General features: G+C 38.2%; 1 protein-coding gene across 1 annotated transcript in view; it reads right to left on the bottom strand.

Moving 5' to 3' along the window:
* Positions 1-2,117: 2,117 nt before the first annotated feature.
* C5 (complement C5) overlaps positions 2,118-23,101 on the bottom strand; it is a 131,622-nt gene continuing 110,638 nt past the window's right edge. The window contains exons 35-41 of the mRNA XM_072631781.1: positions 21,001-21,075; positions 20,779-20,884; positions 18,274-18,357; positions 11,664-11,753; positions 8,854-8,937; positions 7,351-7,489; positions 2,118-2,934 (exon numbers count right to left, since the gene is read on the bottom strand). Of these exons, the coding sequence (XP_072487882.1) occupies positions 2,805-2,934; positions 7,351-7,489; positions 8,854-8,937; positions 11,664-11,753; positions 18,274-18,357; positions 20,779-20,884; positions 21,001-21,075 (708 nt within the window). The 3' untranslated portion in view covers positions 2,118-2,804. The remainder of the gene's footprint in view (positions 2,935-7,350; positions 7,490-8,853; positions 8,938-11,663; positions 11,754-18,273; positions 18,358-20,778; positions 20,885-21,000; positions 21,076-23,101) is intronic.

The following is a 23,101-nucleotide window of genomic DNA, read 5'->3' on the forward strand; positions in this document are numbered from 1 at the left end:
TCAAAGTTCTACAATATGTGTGATCATATATTTCCAGATTTCTGATCCTTTTGGCCTTGAGGGGACTTTTACTTGTGACTTTTGAATAAACAGAGAGATAGAAAAAGAAGCATTAGCTGATCCAGGACTCTTTCCATGTGGTCTTTAAGGGCAGCTAGGTGGTGCAGTGGATAGAGCACCAGTGCAGTAGTCAGGAGGACTTGAGTTCAAATCTCATCTCAGACACCTGATACTCACTAGCTGTGTGACCTTGGGCAAGTCACTTAACCCCAATTGCCTCATCCTGGGTCACCTCCAGTCATCCTGATGAATATCTGGTCACTGGATTCAGATGGCTCTGGAGGGGAAGTGAGGCTGGTGACCTGCACAGCCCTCCCTCACTCACAACAAAGTCAAGTGCAAATCATGTCATCATTTCTCTGATGGCATGGTCTTCTTCAGCAACATAGGACAAACACACACATAATCTCCTTGTGGTCTACCAAGAACTTTGGGAAACATAATTCTACACATATTCTGGCTCTTCAAGTCTCTAAGATTTTTGGTCCTCTTGACCTTTCCTGGGTTTTAGGCAAAGGGAAAATACTGTCTTAAGAAATCCAACTTTGGGTAAAGTTCTTTCCCATATTTAGCATCCAATGGTGACTCGCATGTCATGGCTGTTCATAAATTAGGCATTTGCAACTTGAGTAGTACTTGTCTTTTTTTTCCCCCAACCCTTAAATTTTATTTTTTTACATTTTAATTTATTATTCTTTATTTATTTTAACATTCTTTTCTTTTTAAATTTTGAGTTCCAAATTCTTTCCCTCCTTCCCAACTTTTCCCTTACCCATTAAGAAGGTAAGCAATATGATGTCAATCGTCCATGTGAAATTATGCAAAATCTATTTCCATATTTGCCATATTTAAAAAAAACAAAAAAGGTCAGAAAATTATACTTAAAATTGGACTCAGAATTCATATGTTCTCTCTCTGGAGGTGGATAGCATTTTCCCCTTATAAGTCATTTGGAATTATTTCAGATCATTGTATTGATCAGAGTAGCCATGTCTTTCACAATTGATCATCATTACAACACTGCTGTTATGGTGAACAATGATCTTCTGGTTCTTCTCACTTCACTTTGTATCAGTTCATATAAATCTTGTCATGTTTGTTTTTGTTTTTTTCTGAAACCACCTCCCTTGTCATTTCTTATAGCACAATAGTACTCCATCACAATCATATGTTACAATTTGTTCAGTCATTCACTAATTGATAAGAATTTCCTTGATTTCCAATTCTTTGTCACCACACAAAGAGCTGCTATAAATACTTTTGTACATAGAAGTGCTTTTTATTTTCTTTGATCTCTTTGGGATATAGACCTATTAGTGGTATTGCTGAGTCAAAGGGACTGCACAGTTTTATAGGTGGGCAGTACTACTTGCATGAAATCATAGGATTTAGAATTGGAAAGAAGCTTAGAAAGTGTACAGTTAAAACTCCCTCCTACTCTCCATACCTCTTTTACGTGGAAGAAACTTTAAAAAGGATTAAGTATCTTTCTCTGTGTCATGGTTAATATGCAATAGATTCAAGATTTAAATCCAAATCTACTGGTTCTAAATGTGATATTCTTTCCAAATTATTAACCTATTTTTCTATATTATGGCATTTGAGACCTGGAAAGGAAATTACATCATCAAATACAATGCCCTTTTTTGATAGAAGGGGAAACTGAGGCCAGATTGGGAAAGTGTCTCACCCAAGGCCACACAGAAAGAGGAATATACTAGATCTGTAGCTCCCTGAGGTGAAAGGGCCATTAGAATTTCAGAAAGTAGTTCATTTCCATTTGTAAAAACATAGATTATTCTTAACTTTAACAAAGCAGGCTTAAGGGAATGAACTCTTTGTGACTTTGGGACAGGTGATCTCCACATTTCCTGGTGATATGTGAGCTGACCTGGACCTGTTTAGACTGCACATCCAAAACACCAATGATATCCAGCACTTAGCTTTCTAGAAACTTTGTTCCTCCTCCAAAGCAATGCCTTTGTTCTTGCTTTGTTCTGCCAAGGTCTGTACCGATGGTGCTGAGCTTGCGTAAAACACATTTTTTTCAGACACAGTTTAAATTGCCAAGAACAGTTTTTAATGATCACTTTTCTCTTTCTCTGTATTTTTCTCTAAGGAGTGGGCATGTTTGGGTAAGATACTACATTTCAATGGATCTGTTATTTTGGCCCAATGAAGCATTCCTGAGCAGTTTATTTTAGGAGGGGTTCCAATTCACTGCTTCTGGTTTCCAATGACTTGGGTGTATTTTTCTACATTGTCCCCCAAGGCCATGTTATTGTAGAAAGTTACAGCTCTTAAAATCATTATCTTATCAAAGCAAGTACCACAGAATAGAAGTGAAGGGGGCTTTCCAAGTTGGTCCAGGTTTGAATGCTAAAGAGCTCAGGGAAAATAATTTAAAAAAAACATGAAACTATACAGTTTTAAGGAAGCCTGGAAAGTAACAAATCCAAGCAAGAAAGGTCTCAGCTCTAGATGGGAAGGGTTAGTCTCTGGCCTGTCTGGCTTTACCTCTGCACATAGGAACCAGTGGTTGTGTGAGAGATGCACTGCCCCCCTTTGTTCTCTCCTTTATCCCAAGGCTCTAATGACAGTCCTGGGGTTCAGATCAATTAGACAAAAAAATAAAGGGCATCCTCTAGGTTCACTACAAATTTCAGGTCCTCCTTTCTTCCTGGGTTAATTTTCTTGCAACACCCATTATGGATATCAAACAGAGCTTTGTTTGTTCAAGTGTTTTAACAACCATATAAAAAGACGCTTTCAGAAAACTCTTCTAAATTAGCTATAAAATCTTTACATGATGAACAAGTTTCATCTGAAGGCCAATATTCAATCCAAGTCAGGGAGTCCAAAGGATACACGTATCTGCCAAGAGAAATGAAGATATGTTTGTCAGCTATGACCATGAATAGAGAACACCAGAATAACTAAGTTTCTCTCAGTATTATTTAAAAAAGGCAAAACAAACAAAAATAAACAAAAACCTGAGAAAACAATGCCATAACTTGGCATGCGATAAACAACCAACTTCTGTGATAAAATACCAGGTTAACAATTCCTAAATCCCATGACCCACTCTTTCAATTCATTTCAGTAGATGTAGGTATGGTCATACATTTGATCTCACTATCACCCAGAAATGTTCCATTTCTTCTAACTAAAAACTCCAACATTCCCTTATTTGACCATAACCTCCTAACATTCCATCTCTTCTTATGTCTCCCACCTCTTAAGCTTATTCTCTACCTTCATTAAGGCCTCTGTGCCCTCTATTCTTCATTACTTTCTCAAGCCATTACCCCTGCTCTGACTTCACCTCCCTCCCTCTCCAATTTTGATCCATTTCAACTCAACATTCTATGTTCTCAAATCCTTTGCTCCCTTGTTCTACTGACATTTCTCCCATGTTAAACCTTAGCCTTGGATCACGCCCATCATCTGACTCCCCTCCGTTCCTTCTCACCTGCCATTGAAGAGAACTGGAGGAAGTCACATTACTGTGCTAGCTGGGTACATTATAAATTCATGTCAGTTTTCTTCAACTGCAACAAGGCAATCCATTTATTCTTCCCTAATTGATTCCCTCTTCCACTTTTGACAAAAGTTTTTCCAGACCTTTTCTTCTCAAAACTCCTGTATCTCCATCTTTCTCCTCTTTCTCAGTTGAAGCCCTTGTCTCCTATTTCGCTGAGAAAGTTGAGGCCTTTTGATGTGAGCTAATTTTCTCATTTGCTTCATCTCAGAACACCTTAAGATTACTTTCCAGTCTCTTTCTCTCTTTTCCCCAGTCTCTTTCCTAGGCTAATCCATTCACATATGCCCTTGATCGAGTACCTTTGATCTCATCTTCCATGTTCTCTAGTAACTTTTAACTTCAAGCATGACTCCTGCTCCAGTCCTCAGCTTCTCCTATCTTGTGTTCATCTTTCATTTTTGAAGAGGACCATGACATCAGAGAAATGACTTGCACTTGACTTGGTTTTGAGTGAGGGAGGGTTGTGCAAGATCACCAGTCTTACTTTCTCCTCCTGAGCCATCTGGATCCAGTGACCACATATTCATCAGGATGACTGGAGATGGTCCAGGATGAGGCAATTGGGAAACCTTGGCCTTTTAGGCTAAGGCCTTTTCAGGTATTCACTTAAAGTGAGGTAATACCCATTCAGTGAATAGGCCTCTTTAAAAGTAGTCCTATCTACTGGTCCCTTAGCCACTGACTTCAAACATACCCAACTGTACCTCATCCTTAAAAAACAACCACAAGATGTTCTCATTAGACCCAGCTCTCCCCTCAAGTTATCATCCTATACATCTCCTTTCTTTTGCAGCCAAACTATTGCTACTATCTTTACTCACTGCTTTTGCTTTTACTCATACACTCAATTCTTTGCAATTTGTTTTCTGATCTCATCACTTAATTAAAACTGCTTTCTTCAAAGTTACCAATAATTTCCAAATCTAAAGGCTTAAAAAAAAACAAAACAGGTCTTATCCTTCTCAACCTCTGTGCTGTACTTGTCACTATTGTCTTCATTTTCCTTCAGAATAATTCTTCCTCTCTGAGCTTTTGTGACACTGTTCTCTTCTGGTTCTCCTCTTACCTGTCTAACTAACTGCTTCTTTTCGTTCTCCTCTGCTGGATTATTATCCATATCATGTCCTCTAATGGTGGCCATTCCCCAAGGTTCTGTTCTGGGCCCTTTTCTCACTCTATACTACCCCTTACGGACCCCATCTCCCTCATGTTTAATTAACATCTCCCATATCTGAATGTCTAGCCTCATTCTCTCCCCTGATCTTCAGTCCCTTATTAACAATTGTCTTTTGTTTTTGAAGAGGAAAAATGACAAAATGGGTGATATCTTAACTTAGGTGTGAATTCGATAGAATTGGACATAAGTGAGGCAGTGTTGAACAAAGTCATATTCTGTTTTCCTGAGTCACTGAGTCCAGTGACAAGTAAAAAGTCAAGATGACTCCAGGATGCTGTAGATGACCTTGGCATCTTCAATATCTGAACAACCTCTAAGTGCTGCAGAGCACCTGCTTCAACCACCTTCATGGTTATTGGAACAAATTGTTCTCATCCACCCATTCTGCCAGGGAAAATCTTCACATGCTTGGGGTAGACATTCCCCTAATTCACTGACAGGTTTGAGGCCTGTCAGTTACCCTCAACCTGGTTTAGCCCACCTGCTGAGATGGTTTTACTGGGGTATAGCCACTGGTGAGAGTTGGGTGAATCAGGTAGAGACCAAAGGTGGATGGATGGCCATGAAAAGGGCTTAGCAAGCCCTTACCCCAGAGATGTTAGCTCTCCCTGAACACCCCATCTGATGTCTATCAGATACTTCAAACTGGATATGTCAGAAACAAGTTGAGTTTTATACTCAACATATCTAAGACTGGACTTGTTATCTAAAAGATTCCCCTAAACTCTTCCTTTTTTCAAACTTTCCTTATTTTTGTCTAAGTTATTACTATTCTTATTGTTTCTCAGATTTGTGCCTTTGGTGATATTCTCAACTCACTTTCCTTCACCCACATAATAAATCAGTTGCCAAATCTTGCTGCTTCCACCTCCACCAAATTTCTCACATCCAGTCCCTTCTCTGCTTCACCAGTCTAGTTCAGGTCTTCATCACCTTGTGCCTAGATTATTACAGCAGCACTCTAATTGTTCTCCATGCCTCAAGTCTCACTCCACATCAATCTATCCTACATACTGCTGACAAGTTGCTTTTTCTTATGACTATGTCATTCCCCTATTCAATCAGCTCCAGGGTCTTAAGATACAAACTCTTCTGTTTAGCTTTTAAAGCTTCATGACTTTTCCTTAACCGTTCTTTCCAGCCTCATTGGACATTACTTTTCTCCTGAACCCTGTGAGCCAGTCAAATTAGACTCCTCAATATTCCTTACATTTTGTTGTTGGCTCACTTGTTTTTCAGTCATGTCTTATTTTCTGTGATCCCATTTAGGGTTTTCTTGGCAAAGACACTGGAGGGGTTTGCCATTTCCTACTCCAGATCATTTTACAGATGAAGAAACTGAGGCAAGAAGGGATAAGTGACTTACTCAGGGTTATGCAACTAGTAAGTATCCAAGTTTGGATTTGAACTCAGGGAGATGAGTATTCCAGACTCAGCACTCTATCCACTATGCCACCCAGCAGTCAGACATACAGTCCTTACATACAAGAGTTCATTTTCCATCTCTGGGCCTCTACCTTAAAGAAATCCTCTCTTCCTTCAAGACGCAGCTCAAATAGCACATTCTACATGAAGTCTTTCCTGACCCATCAATTGTTAGTGTTCTCTCTCTCAAATTATTTTGTACTTAGCTATTTTTATTGATTTGTATTCATTCTGTATATCCCTCTATATGTTCATGTTTCCCCTGTTAGCATGTAGTTCCTTGAAAATAGGTGCTGTTTCAGTTTTTGGCTGTCTATCTTTAGTGCCTGGGAGTGTTCAACAAATGTTTTGACTGATGACTTTCATTCTTCTACATGAGTGCTCACACATACCACTTAACAAGATTCTGACTCCCAAAGGCTGCCATCTTGCACAACACATCTCGGAATTCATATATGAGAAAAGTTTTCAAGCTCATTCATTTCCCTCAGCAAAACAGGCATAAAACCATGCTCAGGCCTTCAGTAATAGAGTTATTGATAACGTAAGATTAAGAGGATCAGAGGAACAGGCTGACAGTAGAGGGAGAAGACAGGAAAATGGAGACACGATGCCATGGAGGTAGGGAGAATCAGTTGGCATAGGAGGAAATTGTCCTCACATACATCAATCCCTACATGTTCTTCCTACCAACCACCCTCATGTTGTTGCATGGTGTAGTTGTTAGTAGGTGCTGTACTTAGTAGTGACCCTAAATCATCCCAATTAAATTAATTTGTGTTCTATATATACTACTTAATAAGGCAAACGTTGTATAACATTTTGTAAAAGAGATATAGAAGAGTTCCAGGCATCTGTAGAACTCACTTAGATTCCAATCCTCATTCCTATGGGATCCTAGTTAAGTGAAGCATTGATACATCTCTTTTCCAAAGTTCTAAAAAATGAACTTGCCATTTATGGCAGTTCTTATGTTGTTAATATTTATGAGGGTAAATTGTACTTATATCTGAATCGACCTCACTAAAAGCAATTAACACTATGGTTTCAGGGATTTCCTGCAGGTCAGAATGGAGATGACCTTCCTGCCAGTTTAGTTATGCTTTGGAGGAGAGCTCCCCCTTTCTAAGCACGAGTGACTTACTTGAAACTGAAATTGTGTTTTATCTGAAGTGCTTCCTTTCCCATGATCAGATACTGACTTTCTTTTTCAATGTCAATGCTAGTACAAGTGTTCTTCTTGATGAAGACAACTTCAGCATTTTTCTGAGCAAGAGCTTTCCCTGGAATACAAAGTAGTAAAGTCAACGTCCTGACATCTTGAGGTTGCAAGGGTACCACCCCTTCTTCCTCTCCTGTTCTCCTGTCCCCATCTACATCATGCTCTCTGCAGCCAATCCTAGCTGAAGTAAGGAATAAGATAGCACCTAGATTGAAATCTTGCCCTTGTTACTTATAACCTGTGTGACCTTGGGCAAGTCATGCAATGATGATATTAATAATAATAGCTTAAACTTATATAGCACTTTACAATTGATAAAGCAATTTACATATGATATCCCTGTTGATCCTCACAACAATCCTGGGAGATAGGTGCTATTTTTGTCTCCATTTTATGAGGAAATGGAGGCGGAAAGAAGTTAAGGGATTTTCCCAGGATCACAGAGCTAATAAATGAAGCAAGATTTGAACTCAGTATCCCTAGCTTCAGGTCCAGCAGTCTATCCATTTCACAGTCTAACTGCCACTTAATCCCTATTAGCTTCAGTTTCCTTATCTGTGAAATGAGGGAGTTGGACTGGATGACCTCTAAGGTAGCCCTCCCATCTCTAAATCAATGAGCCCTCTGGAAACCTCTGAGCTGACACTTTAAGAACAATCCTACCTCTTTCATAAAACCTTCCTTGATTTCTTGGGGGCCAGAGGTGTTCTCTCCATCAGCACTAACATCAAACTCTATTTCTATCTTTCCTTTTAAAATTCTGTGGTCTCTATCTTATCTCCCCCACTAGTCTATAAGTTCCTTGAGGGCAGAGAAGTCTCATGTTATGGTGAAAGTGTACTGGTGCTTAAATTTGAATGTCAGCTCTGCTGTTATCACCCATGGGATTTTGGTCCAGTTCTCCTTCCTCTACAGACCTCAGGATCCTCATCTATGAAATGGGGAGAAGTAACCCCCAGTTTGGACCAGCTGATCTGGAAGGTTCCTGCTAGCTTAAAATCTATGATCCTATTTCTTCTTTAAATTTTCTTTACAAATATCCCAGTGCCCTATGCTGAGAAGTAAAATGTTAACTACAGGTTCTGGCATATGGAGCAAGCATGCCAAGATGCACCTCTGCACCACAGGGGTGGGGATAGAGGGAGATCCTGGATCTTCTGCTGGGAAGGTTGCTGCTGGGGAGATGGAGCAGAGCAGAGTGAAGAAGGCAGGGGCAGGAGGGGAAGCTCATCATCTGGCAGCTTGCATATCTATCTAACTGTGTGAGCTAGGTGCTAAGCTCAGTTGTATCTACCAGCTACAGGAGTACAAGGGTTAATACCCCGTAAATTTTGGGGAAAGCTTCAGTTGCCAAACCCTAGCTATGGCAGAGAAGTGTAGCAAGTACTTGGCAGAAATTTATTACATGAATGAATATGTTCTTACCAGTCTTATAGACATCCAGAAGAGTCGCAGTATACTTAACAAAACTGTTTTCTTGAGCGATAGATAAAATCTTGACTTTATAAACTAAAAAAGAAAATAAACAGTCAAGACACTTCCTCTGATACAGCAGGAATATATCATTATACAAGTTTAGTAAGCTTTTTAAAAAAATCCTGAGATATCTTAATTGCCTATAATTATAAATTATAGGATAATTATAAAACTGATAATATTTTGTTTTGGGGTGGGGAGTTAAACTGATTTATTTTAAGGGCCATGGACATATTTCTTATGCTTTTAAAATATCATTTTAGTCCCACATGTGGCTGCTTCTTGTTCAGTGGTGTCCAACTCTTCATGACCTCATTGGAGTTTTCTTGGCAAAGATACTGGAGTGGTTTGCCATTTCCTTCTGTAGCTCATTTTACAGATGAGGAAACTGAAGCAAACAGGGTTAAGTTATTTGCCCAGTGTCACACAGCTAGTTAGATTTTAACTCAGGTCTTCCTAATTACAGGCCCCATACTCTATCCACTGTGCCACCTAGCTGTCAATTTCTGCTACTGGGGAAATTGAGGCTAGTGGATTGCTTGAACTCAGGAGTTCTGAGCTGCAATAGGACCAAAGCTGATCAGGTATCTGCACTAAGTTCAGCACCAAGATGGTCAGTCCCCAGGAGTAGGGAGCATCAGGATGCGTAAGGAAAAGGGAACTAGCCCAGATAAGAAATAGAACAGGTCAAAGTTTCCATGTAGCTCAGCAGGGATCCACCAGTTTGGGTGAGATAGGGACACACACACACACACACACACACACACACACACACACACACACACACACACATGCACACCCTATTTGGGATTTCCTTATCTTTTTTTGTAAACCTGAGCTTTGGCTAATTAGAATAAGGGTCTCATTAATTTCAAGTACCTTTTTCTTAGGTTTTCTAGGACCAGAAATATAAAAACACATCCAAAAAGACTTCCTCTAAAGGACATGCAGTAACTGCACATTACAGTCTATGTCAAATTGCTTGCCATCTCAAGTAGATGGAAAGGAGGTAGGGACAGAATATAGAACTCAAATTGTTTTCAAAAATATATTAAATTTTTTTGTCTACATGTAATTGAGAAAAAATATAAATTTTTTAAAATTAAAAAAAATAAAGGATATACAAACCTATTGCTGAGACAGACTCAGTTTTCTCCTCTATTACACTAGGCAGTGGCTTGTAGTTCTAACATTTCGTGATCTGCGGTACCTCCTAGTTCTATACTTTTATATGTCCAACAAATCTGTGGAGTTTCTGGATTTTAGACCATTTCTATTTATGGTGAGGATGGAAAGGGTGAGAATTTAGAGGGTGGGGAGTAGGAAACATTTCCATTGCTAGTGAGGGGAAAGGGAGCAATTAAATTTTGTTTCCGTTGTGAATCTGCTGTCTCTAGAAAAAATTAATTAAGTAAAATAAATCCACATTGGATTTTCTTCCTTTTGCTCTAAACTACATTGCTAATATTTAAGAGATTTTATCTGCTGCTGAAATAGATTGAGAAGAGTAACGGCCACAAGAAGCCAACCTTTTCCCTCAAGTTTCAACTTATTTAAACTTATTTAAAAATCTGCAAAGTCTTTCTAATTAAAATACTTGAGGGGGTGTAGTGTCAAAGAAAGGACACCAAGAGCAGGTTCTAGTTGTAATTCTGCCCCTAACTACTTGTGTGTTCTTGAAGCAGACTCTTCCCTTCTCCAGGGCTCTTTTTCTCACTGCAAAATGAGGAGTTTGGATTAGCTGGACACTAAGAGCCTTTAAAGGTTCATACATTTTGTGGCCCAACATTTTATGTTCTAAAGACCCTTAATGCTCTCACATTCTAGGACAACCCCTTTCCTATTGGGGCAAGAAGAACAAATAAAAACAGCTAGAAACCACCTATGTTGTGTATCTGCAAAAATTCCATCTAAATGCCATTCTACTATTAAAAAGCACATTAAAATACATCAGACCTTTGGGGTAGGAGAGGGGAATGAAACAAAGCAGTTTTCTTTATAAATGTGTATGAGATTTATTTACTGAATTCTTTTTTTTTTTTTTTGCTTTTTATGTTTGAAGTGGTGGTTTTTTTTTTTAATTGAAATTCCCGAGTTGACTTTACCCCTTCTGAATCAGTGGGCAGCACACATTCCCCAAACATTATTTCTCTGTGGTTTCTGAAAAGCTCTCTTGGAATATATTTTCATCTTTGCAATCCAAAGGAATTCAGTGGGGTAAAGCATCTCAGTTGTGCGTGCATGTTAGGCTTATTACTACTAATGAAAATCACATTTCTGCACTAAAGGACACACAATTGGGAAATGATGGCCTTTCCTTCCAAAAGAACACATAGAAGGAATCTCTGTGCTTCATTTTGGGTCCTTCTAAATGTCCTTTGAAATTTTGCACTCGAGCTTCATTTTCACAGGAGAGTAGGTAGACTGGGTAACATGCCAGAGCAGAAAGGACAGTGGAATTTCAATCAGAATGCCTGGGTTTAATTCCTAAATCTTACTAGCTTTGGTATCTTAGAGAAGTCATTTTTTCACTACTCTGAGTTTTTAGTTTCCTCATCTGTAAAATGGGGCCATATTACCTTTTCATAATCTGACTTATAGGGTTGTTGCCAGGAAAGCGTGACAGAAGTGTATGTCATTAAAACCATTATCATGGGTGTGATAATACTTGCATTACTACTTAATAGAGCAGTTATGAGGATAAAATGAGATCATGTATGCAAAGTGCTATAGAAATGTGAGTTATTGCTCAGACTTACCATATGCAATGTCTTGTTGGCAAGCCGCTTCCTTTCTGGCATCTGCAGAGATTGTTAAGTCTAACTTTTTCTTCATTTGCCCACAATCTGCTGTTGGTGTGGTTTTTTGGTTGTTGTTGTTGGTTTTTTTCAAGAAATATATAGAGTCAGTATGAGGCAATAACATCACAAGCTCTTTGTGAAAGAACAGGGTTTCCCATGGGCTCATGTTCAAGCCAATATAATTTTGGAATCCCTCAATTCCTGAGCTCCCACCCCAATATAGTAGAGCATTTCTGACAGAGCAAGTAGTTATATCATTAGCAGAAGTGGCCATTGCATGGCCCTGGTCCAGTGCCTTGCACACAATCGGCACTTCATAAGTTTTTGTTGTTTTGGCCTAGAAGGTAGATGACTTTCATAGTTACCTATTGCTGCATTGCACTGGAGTTCACATGTTCAACCTAGAATTGAAGATCCTCCGCAATGTGACTCCATCCTCTCTTTCTAGCTTCATTTCATACTACTTCCAATCACATCCTTTATATTCTAATCAAACTGGATCAACTGCTAACCCAAACACACAACATATTTTTCTGTTCCTATACCTTCGCTCATAGTGTTCTCTATACCTGGAATGCTTATCCCCTTCCCTATATGTTGAAATCCTACATGTTCATCAAGGTCCAGCTCAAATCACACTCCATAAAACTTCACTGTATCTCACAGCCTAGAACTGACCTCTCTTCATCTGAGTACATACCACTTTATGATCCTCATATCTTTCTCATATTCTACTTTGTACAATAGTTATTTGGGCATAGATTGATTTCTCCTACTGAACTATAAATTCCTTGGGGGCAAAGGGACTTTGTCTTATCTTTGTATCTTTCCTGGGGTCTAACAAAGACTTTGCACATAGTTATAGGGCCTGAAGGGTTTTTGAATGAATTATTTTATTGATAATTTGGTTAAAAGTCATGTCTTGCAAAGAACTAAATGTTATAATATAAAAAGAAGGAAACATTGTAACAGATTAGCAGGAGTCAATTAGTCAGTAGGCATTTATTGAGGACTTACTATGTGCCAGACCTATGTTAAATACTGAGAATGCAAAGAAATGCAAAAACAGTCCTTGCTCTCAAGGCACTCACATACTAGAGGACAGACAACATGCAAATAACTAGGTACATGAAAATATATACAGTGGGAATGAACAGTAATCACAGAGGGCAGATAGGAGCAGATGAGGAAATGAAAAAAAGCCTCCCATAAAAAGTGAAATTAGAGCTGAGTCTTGAAGAAAGCCAGGGAAGCCAGGAGGAGGCAGATATGAGGAGGGAGAGCATTCCAGGCATGGAGTGTTGTGTAGCTGGATCATAAAGTATGTGAAGGAGAGGAAGTCTAGGGGGTCAGGAAATGACATTTTGGAAGAAAAAATATTTCAGGTCTTTACCAGTGTCCTTGCCCTTGGTAAATGCCTGGTTAAATTGCACACTAGTGGTGTCTGAATAGCCAAATAGGATCACAATCATTAAGAAAGTTAGATTGAGTAGGGGTCTTGTCACAATTAACAGTCAATCAAGAAATGCTTATTAAGCATCTCCTTTGTGAAGCACTGTGCAATATGTGATTCAGACAGCAAAGCATAGTGGAGAAGCAGAAGAATTGAGTTCGAATCTCAGCTCTGCCACTACTAACTCATGTATGACCTTGAGAAAGTCATATCGCTTCTCAGACTTAGTTTCCTCATTTGTAAAATAAGGGAAGCAGACTAGATCACCTCAAAAGCACCATCCAGTTCCAAAATTCTTTTTTAAGTTTCTTTCTAGCACTCACATTCTATATATTTGGATCCACTGTCATACCACTGACTTTGTAGAAAATTTAATACACACTTGTTGATGGCTGATGCACCTGCTGAATAGTGAAAAATTGGTGTCTCACAACTCCTCTGACCAGGTTTTCCTAGAACTGATGGAAGTGTTTGCTTGTTTAGGTATTTTCAAGAGAGGGGTCTAACATCTAATGGCAAAATGGGCCACATTCAACTAAGAAAATATCTCTTCTTCTGAATTGTAAACTGGAGTTTAAAACTATTTGCATGAGATTCTCCTCATTGGTGGAGGATAATTACTCAGTGTGTCAATGCCTCTGTAAGGGGCAGAGTTGTTGAAAGTTTGGAAGAGGAGAGATTCTAGTTCTTTTGGCTTCTGACTCTGAGAGAAGATACTTGAGGTTCTAGGCTCTCTTCAGGGATCTGGCACCTCTACGTATTAGCTTCTTCCCAGGGTCTCTTTCCCTCCTAGGACTTCTCTCTGAAGAAAGTCTAGAATCATGTGTGTTTGTTTTCAATGCCAAAAGCCAGAAGAAATAGGACCTCTCCTCTCCAAAACTCTCAACAACTCTGTCTCTCATACAAGAAGGAAGCACTTAGTAATCATTTTACATCAATGAGGAATATTATGCTGGAGCTTCAAGTTATATAGAAAATTACTGATAGAAGCTTCAACCAGGATGATCCCAAATCATTTTAATCTTGAGTTCAAATCTGAACTCAGACACTGACTGTGTGACCTTGGGCAAATCACTTAACTTCTGTTTGCCTCAGTTTTCTTAACTGTAAAATGGGGATAGTAATAGAATCTATCTCATGAGATTGTTGTAAGCATCAAATGAGATGCTATTTGTCAAAAGTGCTTATCAGGTTTTACTCCCAAGTTGTGAGTAATGTTGCCCTGTACTTCAGATCTTCCTTACTATTATTTTCTGAATTCTGTCCAGGGGCTCAATTTGTGTGTGATGGGGAGATTCCAAAAAGCAAAATTGGGTGGAAAAAGGTAAAAGGGAGCAATTATATTATAAAAATGAAGAGTGAAAGGAAGAACTAATATAGAGGAAGCAAGTGGGAGTAGAAAACTGGTAATATTGGAACCTTACTCTCATCTGGGTTGAAGAGGAAACATGTACATCTGGAATTCTTCTGAATACATGGAGAGAGATGAGAAAACTGGGGGACAGGGTCAGGGAGGGACTTTTAGAGAGGTGTGTAGATTGGGATTTGGGAGATCAGTGAGGGGAGAGGATGGGGGAGGAACTTTTGAAGGGGTGGGTGGGATGAGGAGTAGGAGAGTGGGGAGAGAAGATAAGGTAACAGGGATAGGGTAAAAGGAGAGGCTGGGAAAGAAAATTTAGTAAAAAATAAGGAGGGAAATTCACAAATAGTAATCATAACTTTGAATGTGAATGGCATGTTTATAGCAGCTCTCTATTTGGTGGCAAAGAACTGGAAATTGCAGGGATCGCCATCAATTGGGGAATGACTGAATGAGTTGAAGTATATGGTTGTGATGGAATACGCTGTGTTATAAGAAATGATGAGGTCAATGATTTTTAGAAAGGCATGGAAAGACTTGCATGAAATGGTAAAGAGCAAAGTGAACAGAACCAAGAGAATGTTGTACAGTAACAGCAATATTGTTTTATAAACGACTTTGGATGGGGGCAGAGCCAAGATGGCAGAGTAAAAGCAGAGACTTCCCTGAGCTCTCCCCCAAAGCCCTCTATATACCTGTAAAAAATTACTCTAAACAAATTCTAGAGCTACAGAATCCACAAAATTACAGAGTGAAACAAATCCCCAGCCCAAGACAATCTGGAAAGTCAACAGGAAGAGTCTTTTGCACTGGGCAGGTAGTACAGTCCAGCATGAGCTGTACCACCACAGACAGACTGGAGTAGGCCTCAGGGGACTAAATCATTGGCAGCTGTGGCAGTTTCCAGATTTCTTAACTCACAAACACCAAAAAGGTCAGTAGGAAAACTCTATGAGACCTGGGTGAAAGAGGATCTCACAGTTTGGCCAGGTCTGGTCAGGTCTGGCCAGGTCCAGCCCCAGCCCCAGCCCCAAGGTGGTGGGGGTGGTGGCAGCAGTGGTCAGTGGCAGTGGCAACAACAACAAAGGTTGCTTCTGAAGCTCTGGGCCCTCAGACAATGGGGGATCAAGCAGTTGATACAAAATTCCTGAAGCCTGGGACAGCACATTCACCTCCACCACCATCCTCACTGGAATCAGAGTCCTACCTTGACAAAGAGTTAGAAGGTTTTTGACTGGGAAGATGAATAAACTGTGTAAAAAAAACTCAGACTATAGAATCTTACTTTGGTGACCAGGAAGATCAGGGTATACAACCAAAGTAGGACAGCAGAGTCAAAGCTCCTACCATCAAAAGCCTCCAAGAAGAATATGAATTGGTTGCAGGCCATGTAGGAGCTCAAAAAGTATTTTGGAAATCAAGTAAGAGAAGTAGAGCAAAAATTGGAAAGAGAAATGAAATTGATGCAAGAAAATCATGAAGAACAAGTCAACAGTTTGCTAAAGGAGACTTCAAAAAATACTGAAGAAAATAACACCTTAAAAAATAGACTAACCCAAACGGCAAAAGAAGTCCAAAAAGCCAATGAGGAGAAGAATGCCTTAAAAAGCAGAATTAGCCAAATGGAAAAGGAGATCCAAAATCTCACTGAAGAAAATAATTCCTACAAAATTAGAATGGAGCAAATGGAAGCTAATGACAGAAATCAAGAAATTATAAAACAAAACTAAAAGAATGAAGAAATAGAAGACAATGTGAAAATATTTCACTGGAAAAAACACTGACCTGAAAAATAGATCCAAGAGAGATAATGTAAAAATTATTGGACTCCCTGAAAGCCATGATCAAAAAAAGAGCCTAGATACCATCTTTCAAGAAATTATCAAAGAAAACTGCCCTGATATTCTAAAACCACAGGGTAAAATATAAATTGAAAGAATCCACTAATCTCCTCTGGAAAGAGATCTTAAAAGGAAAACTCCCAGGAATACTGGAGTCAAATTCCAGAGTTTTCAAGTCAAGGAGAAAATATTGCAAGCAGCCAGAAAGAAACAATTCGAGTATTGTGGAAATACAATTAGGAAAACACGAGATCTAACAGCTTCTACATTAAGAGATTGAAGGGCTTGGAATATGATATTCCAGAGGACCAAGAAGCTAGGATTAAAACCAAGAATCACCTACCCAGCAAAACTGAGCATAATCCTTCAGGGGAAAAAATGGATATTCAATGAAATAAAGGACTTTCAAGCATTCTTGATGAAAAGACCAGAGCTGAATATAAAATTTGACTTTCAAATGCAAGAATCAAGAGAAGCATGGAAAGGTAACCAGGAAAGAGAAATCATAAGAGACTTATTAAAGTTGAACTGTTTACATTCCTACATGGAAAGATGATATTTGTAAACTCATGAGACCTTTCTCAGAATTAGGGGAGTTGGAGGAAATAGATGGACATACAAAAAGATAGATAGATAGAGGGCACAGGGTTAATATGAAAGGATGATATCTAAAAATAAAGGGGTGAGAGAGGAATATATTGGGAGAAGGAGAAAGGGAGAGATAGAATTGGGGAAATTGTCTCATATAAAAGAGGCAAGGAAAAGGTTTTACAATGGAGGGAAGTAAGGAGGAGGTGAGATGGAATGAGTGAACCTTACTCTCAGAAGATTTGCCTTAGGAGGGAATAATATACACACTCAGTTGGGTATCTTACCCTACAGGAAAGTAGGGGGAAGGGGCTGATAGAAGGGAGAACAAATGGGGGAAGAGGTAGTCAGAAGCAAAGAAAAGGGACAGGGTCAAAGGAGAAAATAGAATAATTGGGGAGGTGGGATAGAATGGAGGGAAATATAGTTAGTCTTTCACAACATGACTATTATGGAGATGTTTTGCATAACTACATGTATAACCTATATTGAATTGCTTGTCTTCTCAATGGGGGGATTTAACAAATCTTAAAAAATTGTTTTTACATGCCAGTGGGAAATAGGATACATAGGCAATGGGGTATAGAAATCTATACTGCTCTACAAAAAAGTAAAAGGGAAAGGGACAGGGGATGATAAAAGGGATTGCAGACAGGGAGGTGGGGGAAGGGAAAATCAGAATGCATGCTGACTAGAGGTGAGGGGAGGGGAAAGATGGGGAGAAAATTTGGAACTCAAAATCTTGTGGAAACGAATGTTGAAAACTAAAAATAAATAAATTTAAATCTTAAAAACAGAGAGACTGAATAACTAAATCATTTTGACTATTACAAATTCACAAATTAAAAATAATGGACATGTGAAGAAAGATACTATCTGCATCCAGAGAAAGAACTGATAAAGAGAAGTATATTAAGAATAATTTTACATACATACATACATACATGCATATACATACATAAACATATATACATTCATCCGTATCTAATGATAGCCATCTCTAGGGCAAGGTAGGGGGAAGGGAAGAAAAAAAGGGAAAAAAGAAATTTACTTGATAATTTCATTACATATTTTTAAGAAATGGCAAGTTGTACATAATAAATTTGCAATTTCATGTGTAATCATCTTTTTTATTATACTATGTTATGGAAATGCTTGTTTTATTCCATAAATTAAAAATAAAATAAAATTTAAAATAAATACATTTATGCTGGAAAAAAGTGCTTAGAATAGAGCTTGGCACATAGTAGTCCTATATAAATGCTTATTCTCTTCCCTTGCTCTTCCTTGATATGCACAAAAATAAACACTTTAAGTAGAATTTACCTTCCACACAACCACAGGTTGATCCTTCACATACTTTTTCCAGTTTGCTCTGGAAAAGGCTATAAAATGTGGTACACTGTTTATCTAAAGCAAAAAAAGAATTGGAAAGATAATAAGGAGAGGATTTCAAATATTTAATTTAGTTACCTGTCTGAGTTCCTTACTTCCTATCAAATCATAGAGAGAAGGAGAGGAATACAATGAGGTCTTTTGTAATTTGGGGGCCCAGGAAATAGTAGGAGTTCCTGTGATGAAGTGATTTTCCTCAGCGGTATGCTGGAAAATACTTAAAAACTAGGTCTCCCAAAAAACTTTGTATTACATACTTTAAAGTTTCATCTGTAATGTTAACATTTTCCCTTCAATTTCTGAAGTCAAAACAATCAACAAAACAATAATTCAAGCCCTGATTAGTAGCATTTGTTGATTTTTGAAGTATAAATGCTCACAGTGAAAATTTAACAATTGTCTCTGTGAACCATTACAAGCCAATTCCAGTATATTTCTAGGAAGTTGTATAAACGTAGATGAAAGGCATTTGCCATTTTTATCCTTTGGGACATGCTTATTGAAACCTTGGTGGAAGCATGATGTAAAGAAAAGAGTCTTAGCTTTGGAGACAGGAGAGATTTTAGTTTGAATTCTAGTCCCAGCATTAGCTGTATGATTGTGGACAAGTCACTTCATCTCTTTCAACCTCAAATTCTTCATCTGCAAAATGGGAATAAAATACTGGTACTGTCTTCCTTGATTATTGTGAAGAAATTGTATAGAAAGTGCTTCATGAATTTTAAAAACTATGGAAATGTGAACTATTCTAACCATTATGGATGGGACAAATGTTACTGTAGTAATGAGTGTGCCATTGTCTTCTCAAAGAAAAAGGGCAAAGTTAAGGAAATGAGGGGAATATCTCAGAAAGAAGAAGGTTTATAGCAAGAGGTTTGGAAGAAGAGTGGAGCAATATTTGAGATGAGACTATCTTAGATTAGGAAGCTTAGAAGCAACTCATTCTACTGCTCAGTTAACTGTTAAGGATTCTGATTGCTTTTTTTACCATCCTGTAAAAAACCCTTGACAATGTCTTGAGTCTGGAAGGGGTAAGAGGCTTGATATTTAGGGTCACAATGTATAAGTGAGAGGGTACTACAAGGATGAGAATGAGATTGGGAATCAGACTAAACAGGGTTGATCAGATATTTAGAATTAAAAGGAAAGCAATCAGAAAGTTCCTTTGGCCCCTTAGAACCAGTGCTATATGTGACCCAAATCCCCAAGGTTATTCTGGATTTGGTGGGGCCCTATGGGATTTTTCCCACATAAATAAAAAGTAGGAAACTGAGTAGGGATGAGGAAGGGGTGGAGAACATGGAAAGTTGTCAGGTTACAATTGGAATTTGGGCATTCTCCTATGGGGCACAACTCCCAAATATTAGCATGGTGATAGCCCTTGGAGACAAGACCTCTGAGGATACTGGATGATGATGTTTTGAGGTTGGATGGCTAGGAAATGCATCATTGTCATGGGATGAAAAGAAGCATTGTCCTTCCTGTTTTGGATTAGACCATGGCTATTTCCTAGTCCATCAAGGCACGGGAGCCCTAGAATAGACATACGAGTGAACCCTTTCCACTTCTTGCCCATTTCTGTGCTAGAGAATGCTAGGGATTAAGTTATTTGTTGGAATGTAATGACTTGAGTGTATGTGGAGGGGAGAGAGAATTTTAGGCATTATGAGAGATTAGCAGATAACAATCAACGTCTCTTGAGGATGCTAGGAAAGTGTCTCTTGCCTCTAAATATATCCTTTATCAGGCTGACTCTGCCTACAGTTATATGATTAAAGATTCATTCATTCACTTGTTTTTTTCCCCAGAACTTCCCCACAAAAAAACCTTTCCAAAGGAGTAAAGCATTACATCTTTACTAGCTATTAACACATTAGCAGGGGCTTAGCTTGTTGTATCAATTTCCAGCTATAATTGCTAGAGGAATGGGACATAGGACAAATTAGTGTGGGTTGGTGGAAAGTATGGAAAAACAGATACGAAGTCCAGCACATGGCCTGGAGCGAGAAGGCCTAAGAGAGGCCCCATGGTAGGGGAATCCTGGTGCAGAGAGGAAGAAAGAAATACTAATGTGGAGAAAGGGCCTCTGAGTAGGAGTAGTACCCAAAACAAATGTCATCAGCTTTATACTCTTAGTGATGGTTGAGTTGAAGAGAATTAGTGTTATGTAGTTGAGAGAACAAGGGAGTAGGAGGAATTAACAGAGATGGGACAAGTCAGGTACACTCTTTTGGCTTCAATAGCCCTGTCTGTTACATAAGGGTGTGTGTGTGTGTGTGTGTGTGTGTGTGTGTGTGTGTGTGTGTTGGCTATTGAGAATCCCTACTAGATCTCAATTTCTCTGTTCTAATGATTTCTTTAGCTGTTATATTTTATGTTCTGTTACTACAAAAGATAATTTTGGGGATATTTTAAGCTTTTAATAGAAGTGAGTACCTGGTCTGTGGTATTCATATACTGAGAACGTAGCAGGACTACGGAGTCCAACCCAAAAAAGCTCAAAGACCCGGAATCGAACACAAAGGAATTTATCAGAAGGAATCTGTTTAACAAAGTTTAAAATTTAGGGAAATCACATAGAAAATTTAGCTTCATCAAATATCTTTTTTATGCTGAATATATTTTAACCACAGCAATAAAAATAAATGAAGGACTTACTGAATTTAGTTGCAGAATTACATGCCCATCTTTGATTTGGTAATTTGTTAACAGTCGATCAACCCCATTGGTGAGCTAAGGGAGGAAAGAAGATGACAAATTTAATTTTATCTTGCTTTTAATCCTTCATACAACTATGATATATTAATTATAGGGCAACAATATAGTACAGTGGATAGAGTACTGGATTTGAAGTCAGGAAGACCTGAGTTCAAATACCACCTTAGACAGTTGTGTAGCCCTAGGCAAGTCACCTACATGAGGACAACAACAGCATTTATCTCCTAGGGTTGTTGTGAGGTACAAACCAGGATAACATTTGTAAAGTATTCATAAACCTTAAAGCACTATGGGATCTAATTTTCATAGGAGATGGAGAGCACATCTTTTCCTTATGGATTTTGAAAAAGTCCCTTTACATTTACACATGCAATCATTCCACAGATCTTTACATGCTAGACATGCAGATTGTCCACAAAAACAATCCAATCTAAGATGGAATTCTGCCCTGGATAGCAAATTTCAACCAGCTTTATGGAACAGAGCTCTCTATCATCTTAAACTGGTTATAGGAAAACAAGGTGAAACAATTTTGTGGGACAACCTATTTCCATAGGAACAATATTATAAGAGGTGATGGGCCAAATGACATCATGGTTTACAGTGTTTACAGTGAGGTTTTGGTTATAATGTACTAACAATTATTGTGAAATCATGTTGGTCAGGGCAATTTGATATGGGGCTATACTCAAGCACTGAAATTCTAGAAAACAACAAGCATCTTTAACAGCAATTTAAAAGGCGGAGCCAAGATGTTAGAGTGAGAGGATACATTAGAGTCTAGTTCTCCTTCTATACCTCCTCAATAAAGATTTAAAGAATGACTCACACAAATCATCAGCATTTCTATATTTTACTAACTAAGCCCAACAGCGAGATAGAAAGAGAAATCTCATTTAAAGTTACTGTAGACATTATAAAATATTTGGGAGTCTACCTGTCAAAACAAACCCAGGAACTATATGAATACAATTACAAAACACTTTTCACACAAAGTCAGATCTAAATAATTGGAAAAATATCAGTTGTTCATGGGTAACCAAGCTAATATAATAAAAATGATAATTCTACCAAAATTAACTTATTCAGTGACATACCAATCAAACAGACATACCAAAAATTATTTTATAGAGCTAGAAAAAATGTTCACAAAATTCATCTGAAGAACAAAAGGTCCAGAATATCAAGGGAATTAATGAAAAGAAACACAAGGGAAGGTGTCCTAGCCATGTCAGATCATAAATTATTTTATAAAGCAGCAATCATCAAACCACTTGGTACTGGCTAAGAAACAGAGTGGTGGATCACTGGAATAGGTCAGGTATGCAAGACACTATAGTCAAAGACTATGATAATCTCGTGTTTGATAAATCTCAAAGACTCCAGCTTCTGGGATAAGAACTCACTATTAAACACAAACTGCTGGGAAAACTGGAAAATAAGATGACAGAAACTAGGCATACACCAACATTTTACACCCTATACCAAGATAAAGTCGAAATGGGTACATGATTTAAATATAAAGGCTAATACCATAAGCAAACTAGGAGAGCAAGGAAAAGTTCATCAGATGATCTATGGAGAAGAGAAGAATTTATGATCAAACAAGAGATAGAGAACATTATGAAATGCAAAATGGATGATTTTGATTACATTAAATTAAAAAGTTTTTGTACAAAGTCAACACAACCAAGATTGGAAGGGAAGCAGAAAGCTGAAAAACAATTTTTACAGTCAGTAACTCTGATAAAGGCCTGCTTCATTTCTAAAATATATAGAGAACTGAGTCCAATTTATAAGAATACAAGTCATTCCCCAATTGAAAAATGGTCAAAGAATATGAACAGGCAGTTTTCAGATGAAGAAATTAAAACTATCTATAGTCATATGAAGAACTTCTCAAAATCACTGTTGATTAGAGAAATACAAAACAACTCTGAGGTACTATATCACCTATCAGATTGGTAAACATGACAAAACAGGAAAATGACAAATGTTGAAGAAGATGTGGTAAAATTGGAACACTAATGCATTGTTGGTA

This window comes from Notamacropus eugenii, chromosome 1 (genome assembly GCF_028372415.1).
Source record: "Notamacropus eugenii isolate mMacEug1 chromosome 1, mMacEug1.pri_v2, whole genome shotgun sequence".
NCBI classification, from domain to species: domain Eukaryota; kingdom Metazoa; phylum Chordata; class Mammalia; order Diprotodontia; family Macropodidae; genus Notamacropus; species Notamacropus eugenii.